The sequence below is a fragment of the Camponotus floridanus genome, unplaced genomic scaffold (genome assembly GCF_003227725.1).
Source record: "Camponotus floridanus strain SB8 unplaced genomic scaffold, Cflo_v7.5 scaffold88, whole genome shotgun sequence".
Classification (NCBI taxonomy): Eukaryota; Metazoa; Arthropoda; class Insecta; order Hymenoptera; family Formicidae; genus Camponotus; species Camponotus floridanus.
This window is the reverse complement of record NW_020229858.1, coordinates 616,729-627,801: the sequence shown is the minus strand read 5'-3', so window position 1 is coordinate 627,801 and position 11,073 is coordinate 616,729. Positions and strand designations below refer to the sequence as shown.

General features: G+C 30.1%; 1 protein-coding gene across 3 annotated transcripts in view; it reads right to left on the bottom strand.

Moving 5' to 3' along the window:
- Positions 1-2,939: 2,939 nt before the first annotated feature.
- The window catches only part of LOC105258126 (protein stum), a 29,953-nt gene continuing 21,819 nt past the window's right edge, over positions 2,940-11,073 (bottom strand). For all 3 annotated transcript variants that reach the window (XM_025414693.1, XM_011269210.3, XM_011269209.3), the window contains 5 exons: positions 5,290-5,547; positions 4,538-4,754; positions 4,083-4,209; positions 3,739-3,933; positions 2,940-3,439 (listed from right to left, as the gene is read on the bottom strand). In XM_025414693.1, coding sequence (XP_025270478.1) covers positions 3,312-3,439; positions 3,739-3,933; positions 4,083-4,209; positions 4,538-4,754; positions 5,290-5,547 — 925 coding nt within the window. In that variant the 3' untranslated portion in view covers positions 2,940-3,311. The remainder of the gene's footprint in view (positions 3,440-3,738; positions 3,934-4,082; positions 4,210-4,537; positions 4,755-5,289; positions 5,548-11,073) is intronic.

Sequence of the window (11,073 nt, the reverse complement as noted above, 5' to 3'; positions counted from 1 at the left end):
ACAAACGGCTGATTACTACTATAATACTGTGAATTTGTACACACATTCCTATATGTTTGTGCATAATTATGTGCGCGAATTATAGATCAAATGATATTTTAACGGGTACTGAACACTGTTTTGATAATAAAAATCGTGCATCCGCGTCGCTTAAAAAAATTATTTAACGACGTATTCAAAGGATATAAAACATGAATCACTTTGTCAGACCGAAAATTGATTTTCAGATAAAATATCAAAAAGATACGGTAGAGAGCTTTATACTAAAAAAAGGGAGGAGATTTTCATACAATCTTTGTGAAAATGATACTTATAAAAAAAAGAGTCGACATATCAAATATAATATGATTTGATTTAATATATTTAATCTAACTTGCAGTTTTCATTTTGTGTATTTTTAGTCTCTTTCCTCTTTTAGTCCTTTCAAATTTTTGCTTTGTCTCTTTTAATATTGCATATTATATTTAATATATTATATTTAATAGTATATTTAATTACGAATTGAAAAATATGCATATTTTTTTTATTTAGATGAAAATAAATTCCGAAATAATGAAAGAATTAATGAAATAGTTAAAAAATATCTCCGATAGAAAAATTCAGTTAACACATTGGAGATAATTTATATTCGCAAATTAATCAAAACAACCAATTGACAGATCACACGGAGTTACATGAACAACATCTATACATATGTATTATATAATCAAACGTGCAAGCGTTGAATATTGCTAACTTGTAAGACCTTCGACAAAAACAAAAATAACAAAATCTTGATAAAAACTGCTTGAAATAGAGCTGCTTAGGCATGCCATCGATTTGCATGCTTAAAGATAGTAGTTTCGCTAGATTCTTTATATTTCACAAGCATGCGCACGTTTCTCAATTTGAACATCTTATAATATCCCATGTGATCACGTCTTATAATATATTATGTACATCTCATGATATATTAAACAATAGTTAAAACGTGAATACGTGAACAATTCTCTGTAATTCAAATACATTTTTTCTATGTAAATTAATTTTTCTAGATAGATTACCTCACATCTATTGGATCTCTTAATCACCTGTCTAATATATTGCATAATACTACAATATCCTAGCGTTATCCCGTCATGATTATATTATCAAATGTATTATCTTTCTCATATTTATTTATTTTATTTTAAATATATTTTTTTAATTTTTGAGAAATATACTCTTTATAACCTTTAAAATAAACAAAACATTTACCTCGAATAATAGAAAATCCAGGAATTTCAAAGAGAACATCCTATGTAACGTCAAGATCTCTGAACGTTTGCGTTTTCTAGAAATGGCACGGTAAGAAAATAAAACATTTGTATTTCTGCATGTATCGTCCAATCCACATCAGAATTTCTGAAAGATACGAATATAAACAATTGTTAGTTTCTATCGTAATGTACTAAAAACGTAGAAACTCAGTTTTCGGTTTACTGTCCTTTATCTTATTACGATATACAAAATATTGCCTTTTATTATAATCATTCTATACATAAAAACTGAAAGATTTAATTGCATAATAGTTTTATTATTTTAAAATATGAATATTCTCTGTTTTTTAATATAAAAATAATTTAAATAAAAATATATATTACATACTTATTAAAGCAAGTGTATAAAAGTTATCGCAGTTGTTGATAAAGATTTTTATAAATTAATCAAAATACTATATTATTAGATATATTAGTTTAATAAAAAAAATATGTATATGTATATATTTAAATATATATATATATATATATATATATATATATATATATATATATATAAAGCCTATGTGAACAGCTGTGATTACGGATGGGAAAAAGAAAGGAAAACATAAGAATTTATAGATATAGAAATTACATTAAAAATTGATGTAATATATTTTCATATTTACAATAATCGCAAATATAAGTATAATCGAGTAGTTGAATATTTGTATATATGTTGCGCTTGTAAAAATATAAAGCGCGTTTTCTTCAAAACGATTGATTATCCCATCGATATCGTTTTAAGGCCACATCTTCGAAAATTGTGATAATCTATCTCCGAAGATCAATTTTAAACAATGTATATAAATCTAATGTCTACTCACCGAAGAAATTTTAATTCAATATCATTATCATTGTCGCTAATAAATCCGCTTTTCATAATTTATTCTCATTGATGCAACGAATACATTTTGAAAGAATCTCTAAAATGCTTTCATTGAAAGCGATTAATCTTCAAGGATGTCTTCGGATTTTTTAATAGGCCACAACTTCTCACGCACAAGCGTCGTCCTTACAAAAATTGAACTTTTTGTTGACGAAGATTTCCATTATGTGTAGAAAAATACAGAGTATTTGCAAAGCCTCTGCTTATTTTATATAAACGTCTTAATTTTAATTCTTTTTTTAATTTTATAAGGAGATTTCAAACAGGACTGTTGAAATCGGCAACTACGATAAAATTCTTGAATAATTGAAGATTTTTTTTAACTCTATTAACTTGTTAAAAGAACTTTAATCTTTTTTCTTTTCTTCTCTTTTACTTTCCTAAAAAGTATTTATCTAAATTAATAATATAATTAAAAAAGATAATCAGTTATTTATTTCAATAATGTATACGATATTTATTAAAGTCATAAAATTTATTTTTTATAAAATGGAAGATACCGTAACTTTTATTTAACATAATTTAGTATAATATATATACAACATATAATAATCAATTTAAAAAAAAACTTTATAAATATCCCATACATGAAACTCAATAATGTTGTTTTTTTGAGAAATTTGTCATTAAAATTAAGGATTGTGACATATTAATATGTTTAACTGTACAAGAGAAATAATCTTTATATGCGAGAAATTCTTTATATTTATAGATTGTATTTTATAATAATAATTTCAATTAAAAAATTACTTTTTTTATTAAAAATAGCGAGGAATGAATGACATAAAAAAAATTTAAATACTCGATCGTCTTAATCATTGGTGACCTTTTTCAATTACCTATTTATCAAATTTATATCGTATAGTTTAATATGTTGTTTCAAAATTTTTATTTAATTTTCACCTTTTGTCATGATTCAACTGTAGAGAAAAATTTTGGTCTGAAATATCTCTCTTAATATCATCTTCGCAAATATATAACCATTATTACAAGCTGCACCAGCAATATTATTTTATTCATGCGGACGATATTTTTCAATTCATGACGATTCATATCAAACGAAGCACGAAAGCTTGTCGAACAAGATATAAAATTTCTTTGGACAATCGGAGAATAATCATAATCCCTTTTTTATTAAAAATGCATCATCGTGCCCTTTCCACCTCTCGTAAGGCTTGGCTCGGCACACCGGGAGGCAGGGGACCCGGTTCGCCTCCTCTGGCTTCGAGATCGTTGCTGGCAGCTTCCGAAGCCTTGAACCGTTTGTATTTTCCTGCAATATCAGAAAATTTATGAATTTTATTAGAATTATAAAAAGCACAAATCAATAACTTCTCAAAATGTAATTTACGATCAATTTTAAATTATTATAATAATTATAATAATTATTAATTATTTTTATATCAGAGATATACATCAAAGAAGATATACGTTAAATTATGTATAAAATCAAAGTTAGATGATTAATATGTGCCTATTACAAATAATTTGTAATTGATCTTGAATACTTCATACATATAATATTTGGCAGTTAGGCGTAATTTTATTTCGATAAATGATCAGAAGACTTACTAGCTAAACGGACCATGATGACGCCCCACCAAATACTCCAGCCCCATCCAACGAGGCAAAATAGAACAGTAAATAATTGACCAACACCCACAACAAGATTGACAATAAGTGCACCCAGTCGTGACTTTAATCCAGCAACGGGAGAGAATCGCGGCTGTCCGGTACATAAATCAAATAAACCGCTCCAAACAGTTCCTAAGTGAAAAAAAGAATTAGTTATATAAAAAAAAATTTAATATTAAAGAAAAAAATCACTTGTAATTGAAAATTTGCAAAATTGGAAATTAATTTCTTGAAAGAATATTTTTTTCATGAGAAAGTAGCATTAGGATTTAAATTCGTACCAGTCCCTGGTAATAAAATATTCCATATTAGGCAGAACCAGGCGAGAGGAACCGGGAGGCAAGGAATGGCGCCACGCATAACAGAATTGTACTCCACTAAAACATCTGGTAACTTGGCCTTTGGTTCCTGCGATATATTGCACATCAAGTTCTCATGTTATAAATAAGAAACACGACCTAAGTGCGTGTCTAGGATATTCTAAGTAGATTAAACTGCTTCATTGTATTTTACATTCAAGGCACTTATTCGAAAATAATAATTAATCTCTTCCTTCAATTAAAGTTGTATATTTATTTCTTTTATTTAAATTTGATATGCAGTTTTTTAAAATATTAAAATTAATAAAAAGGAATAAAAAAAAATATTGCAATTCTATTACATACGAATAACAGTAAGATACAAAATATTAGCTTATTTTGTTCGATAAGATTTCAATTCTTCAATATTCACGTACCTCAGATAAGGGTGGCGGCACTACACTTGTAAGACTGTGCTTGGCACGTGTATTTTTTGTGCGTTGTTGCGTGTCCGCGCGTTTGCAACTGCAACAGCCGAACACGCGACGACAAATCGCACCACATCTTCTCTCCGGTGGACAGCAAACGGTAGACTCGGCAGGAGCGACTCTGGATTTTCTTGTACAACACTTGATCTCTTGTAATCTAGAGCATCTGTTGGAAAAATATATCGCACGATGCAATTTTTATTTTCATCCTAAGATCCGTCAAACAGGGAAGCTACAAAATCTCTTAATAACTAAAATAATACCCAAGCTCAAAAATCGCCGAAAAGTTTCTAGAAAATTGATAAGATGTCTCAATGATTATTAATTATATTAGTAATATCTAACGAAAAATGCGGTAGAAAATTTTGAAATTGAGATTAAATTATCGAAGGATAAATCGCAATTCTAAAAACTTAAAATCGATATAATAACAAAGTAGAACAACATAGATAGTAAAGCGAGATTACAAGAACCAAACCAACCTGAAAAATTCAGTAAATAAGCTCAACAAATAAATTAAGCAAGTGATAATAAATTACAAAATGATAAAAAAGCATTCGTAGAAAATATTTTTTCACAATATTCCTATTCGTATTGCGTCATTTCGTGCCCTCAAATTATTTTTAAAATAATAATATACATGTAATAACCTGATAAACGCATGCGATTGAAATTCTAATTGTGGAATAACAGTTCTTCACCTGCATCGCGATTTCAGTTTCGACCAACAGGACAACGTGTTTGTCGCAGGTGATGGTGCAACCGGTGGCGGAGTATCGTTGATCACCATCGCTCTCTTTTGATTCCTGGTCCATAGAAAACTCTTGGGGTCTCTGCGACAAGCAAGGCACCTCATGCCAGAGCAGCACTTGGAGTACTGACTCAGAGATCTTCCCCAACGTGTCAATAGCTTTTCACTAGCTTTTGCTTGTTCCTTTTCGTTGCAAGAAGCCAGGACACTATGATAGAAACGTGATATTGACATTGAAATATCTGGCCAGTACTAAATATTATTATATTTTACAGAAAAATCTAAAGAGAACATAATTTTAATTTTTCTAATTTTTTAAATAACTTAGTTTATATATTTATATGTATCAGTGGTGTTTATGTAATAATATATTTTAATACTTTTTCTGTAAAACATCTAACAAATTTTTTATATTACTATACAGGAAAATATACTTTATTATATTTATAACTCTCTATGTTAAATAGAATTTTATAAAAGTAAGGGAGATCAAAAAATAGGGATCAATGATTCATATATATTTTATTTAATTGACTTTATGTAATTGACTTGCAGCAAAAATGTTCAACTATTTAATTCCGAAAGATTATTATTGATTTTGCATTAGCTGCATAGTTATTAGCACTTATATACATCTGTATACGTATGAGTCATGTGTAAAATGTACAGTCTATGTATATAATATCAGAAAGTATTGATTACATTTAGCTATAGATGAAACGGTCTAAATTATTCATGGGGCATAATATTTGAATTGAATTAAAAACGTACGCCGAAAAAAAAATGTAAATTTTATCGGAGTATTAAATCGCACTTTACATTACTACAATAGTGGGTACTAAATGTGTATGAGTTTGACTCAGTTTATATCTATTTCCCCCAAATATTTCTTATTCTTATAAGTTAAATGGATAAACAATAACTGCAAACCACTAAATGCGCATTAAAAAGAGCAGGCATATTTACTGCGGTGTGAGGTATATGTTTCGTGACTCGATCACCCATGGATCAAGCTGCGGTAGACGAAAAACGCAAGATCCCTCACATAGCAGATTTAATCACATCACAAAAACCGCATACACCTCAGAGCCGCGCAGGTCTCATCCCTCTGTTCGCGCATGCAATCATAGTCCGGAAAAGCTCTTACCTAAACACAGCTCCTTCGCAGGATAGAGAATCAATTTCCAGAAACTCGGCTGGCCCAGAAGATCGGTAGGCGTCGACGGCGCGATCGCGAAACTCGAAATTGCGATAGACACGCGTCTGATAAATTAGTGAAGGCAGGAAAAAAAACATCGGCGATGGAATAATGACGAAAATAACCAGAGAGATCAAAGATCGCGGCGATAACAATTCGCGATGACTAACGATGGCGAAAGGATCGTGACGTTACGTCTGTAAGTCAACGAGTGGCCATCACCAGCGGCCGTTCTCAGGTGACTTCGGTCAGTGATTGCGGTTACCGCAGTCGCGGCAAGACGTGGCCACGAAGGGTGGCAGGCGAGGGTAGAGGTAAAGTCGGCTGATCCCGCGCGACCGGTCACGCGAAGATTTTCAATCCCCTTCGCACCCCCGACCCTCGGAGCTAGTTAGCTGACTGACCACGAAATCGATACGCGCGACACGAAGTTCTTTACCTTAACCGGTCGGTTTTCAAGGCGGACCCGCCGCGACCGCGGCCGATTTTCTCCCGACGCGTGTGTCGCGGCGACGCGCGTGTCGGCCGGTGACTATATCACTGGAGCTTTAAAGTTGCGCTTGTAATTCGTCGTCACCTTAACCCTTAACGAGAGCGAGCACTTTCGCTGATCAAAAGAAGGCTGATCGCTATCGAATTTTTTATGAGTTTATTTTTAGATTAAAATTATTCCGAGTTCTCTGAAGGATAATGATATTTGTTATTCTAATCATAATGAGGAATATGTGAGCAATGTTCCAAATACAAATGTTCAACAGTATAACAAATCCTTGAAGATATAAAGAAATGCATTTAACAAAAGCTTAATCTCGCGATTATTTTAAATACATCGTATTAATATAATCAGATTTTTTTCAAAATTTGATATCATTTATCGTTTACATATAATAATTATATAGTTTTTAATTTTATATACTTAAACTTTAAGTAAATTATTTCATTAATTAATTTTTATCATTCTTTTATCTTTTATCTCGGATTTATTTTATCTTCTCATAAGTTATAGTAAACTGACTAATACCCAATTCTATTCTCGCGATGTTATCATGCGGGAAAAAATTATGCGACAGCGTTCTGCGTATGTTAATAAATTGCGTTTACTGCACTCAATATGACATACTTGTTATACATTTTCACAAAAAAATTTTACTGCATGGAAAAAATTTTCTATATTGATACGAGATGTTTCATTGTTTATTCAAAAGAAATATGATTCAGATTCTTTATCCTAAATCTATTTTAAATTCTTCAACAAAGAATCAAATCTGACAAGTGGCATTTTTATCACCCGCATTTTTGTTCATCTCAATCATGCAAAAATTTATTCCAAAATAAATGTATTGCATTTCTCTAAACAGAAGTGTTAGAAATCAATTTGCCATGAAAAGGATTAATCCTAGTGGCATACTAAAGATACATTGATCGGATGATTACACGGCTGCATCACGATTCACGACACGCTAGACAAAACCATTAAAAGTTATACGTGTCTAAAAGTTCGTATCTACCAATTGCGCGGTTGATTAAAGGGAGAAAGGGAAAGCAGCAAAAGTACGCGGCTGAAAGTTTGCGCAAAATGAGGCATCATTAAGCACAAATACCGTGGTCTACTTCGACTTACAATTAAATAATTTTACCGAACACTTTCCCTCATAATCGCGTCGTTAATGGGAGCAGGGAAAATCCGCGCGGGGATTGTCCTGGGAATTAAAACGATTTTCGGTTGACTTCTGCATGTGCATTGTAAGATGAAACTTGCATTACCCGCAACAGGCGTAATTAATTTAATTAATTTCTCAGATCGTACAATCTCGCGCATATTACCGCAACAATGCGTTCGTTATATCGAAAATAACGCGGTTTACTTTTCGTTGCTTTCTTATTTTTCGTCATTACTTTCTTCATTATTGAAGAATATTTATCTAACTCTTAGATTTAAATCTAGCACGTATGTAAATTAGGTCAATATTGTTGTTAGAATATTTAATTATGTAACTTATAAAACTAATATTTTCTTAAAAATATTTTTTTAGGTCAGAAAAGAATATATGTATAGTTTTAAGCTTGGAATTAAATATTAGGTCAAATACAAAGTAAGTTCTCAAAGTATTAACAAAATATGAGATATCCAGAAATCAATAAAACGTGAAAAATATTACAAAAATGGTGTGATTGCAGCCAAGTTGCATGCGAAACGGCTCTTTCCGGAAGGTAAACTCGGACGCAATAAAATGCATGCCATACTTGAGATTTACGGCAGCGGAATCGTTTCGTGTCGCGCGAGCGGCATTATCATTCGCACAAATTTTAATAACTGTCGTGATAATAAAACCATAGTTCGTCGCGTTGCCTTGTAAAATGCCGCTTGTATCGTGCCGCATAAATCCAACGAGAGCAGTGCTCCTGAAATTTCTCTACGCATATAAAAACAAAAAGGCATAAAGATCGAAAAGGCATAAAGACACGCGATTACGACACCTTAATATTAGCGTTTTGATAATTATCTTAGTATGTCAATCTTACCAAAGAAGTTTTTTTTAATTACTATTTGAAAATTTTATCTTATATATTCGACAAGTTACAAAAGTATTTTTTATTTTGTTATAAAAATTGTTTCTTTCTCTTATTAATTCGAAAGCTTTATTTAACAATCGAGAAAATATAGATCTCTAAGTTTAAGGACAAAGTATAAAAAGAAAGTAGTGTAAATTAATATTTTATAATGTGTAAAAGCATAAGTGTTTATCCGTTTTCTTTTTGATTAAATTCTTGAATGCAATTCTTTAATGCAAATGAATACCTCTTGCAATTTCATGATTCTAATTGCTGCATGCAAATAAAAATACGCGCAAGCATCATTTATTTATAGTCCCATATGATGCTATCTACGAGTTAAAAATAATTTTTCTATTGATAAACTGATGTTTAAATCGACGTATTAATATTTAAAAACAATAGAAGAGAAAAGATAAATAAAATTGAAATATTCAATCCTGTCACATAAGAATATATATACGAAAATTTATCTTTGACATGTATATTAATTATCTTATTAATTGTCAAATTTTAAATGTTAGATAAAACCACTCAACATACAGATAGAGAACATTAAATCTTCTTACGATCTTCATATTGTGCAGAAATTAAAAACTGTTCTTATATTTTTATTAACATTGCAAATCAATCCACTTATCTACATACTATATTCTACATACTATATTCTGTTGTTAGTCGAGGATACAGAATGCAATTAGGCTAATCTAAAAGAGTGATTAAAGGAATGAAAGAACTGGATTCAAAGAACGTGAGTGTATAACGCTATGCAAATTACATTAAAATTCGTTTCGCTCAATCTTTAATAACGTACTTTCGCATTTAATATTTTCGCGTTGTACGGTGTATACCGTAACGTTTTCCACGCGCTATCAAAGATTAGCGGCTCAATTATGTCGAATTGTGGGAAATGGGTTACTAGTTTACATAAAAAAACACAAAAGTGCTTTAATAAAATGAAAGAGACGTATGTGCAATCATAGTCAAATTATATATAATAACTTATTTAAGCACGATGTATAATAGAATAAAACAAGCTTTTATATGCTTATATTAATATTTATATGTTGCTGTAATAATATTAAGACAGTAATGGATAATTATACAAAATTATTGAATAATATGTCTTTTTGTGTTTTTCTAAATTATTTCTTAGAAAGTTCCAAATAATTATTATTTTCTAATTATAAAAAAATATATATATTGTTGTAAATATATATTGTAATATATATTGTTAGTAATAAATAATATAATAATAATTAATAATTTCAAAAAATGATTTTGATATTTATCTTGTTAATAAAAAATTTAGAAAATGATATATTTAATAAATATTTAATTAATAAATATTAAATTAATTCTTTATAGTATTATATATATGCTGTGACTAATATAAAATAAATTTTTAAAATAAGTTTTTAAAATAAGTCTGTATAAATATCAGAAAGAAGAAGCAAAAAATTAGCAAGTAAAGTAATATATTCTAGAATAAAAATTCCAATTTAAATTAACATAACATTAACATATAATACAATTAATTTAATATTATATTTTTTGTTACATATGTCACAAAATATCTTCATAAATACCAATATTTGTGTATAAAAAGTACTGTGTACCCGATTATAACACCACGTATGACTCAACAGATGCAGATCACCTAATAATAAATCGGATTATCGCGTGATACGAAAACATGTGCTCTCTTTCGTCGTGTTCTTTCGAAATTTCATTAACGAGTCTCTTGTTAATAATTTAATATCATTAGTCTGGGAATTTTTTTTACGAGAAATATCAGTTACTCTCTGGACACGTATACGTTACTCTCTACACATTGCGCTTCGTAAAACAATCGAAGAAATAATAATTAGTGATCGATCAGTGCCTCTATCGGAAGCTCATCGGTCATCTCCTGTAGCCTTGATACAAGGAGGTATCGTATCAAATAAATGGCTTGTGCCGAGAAAGGAAGGCGGGAGAGAC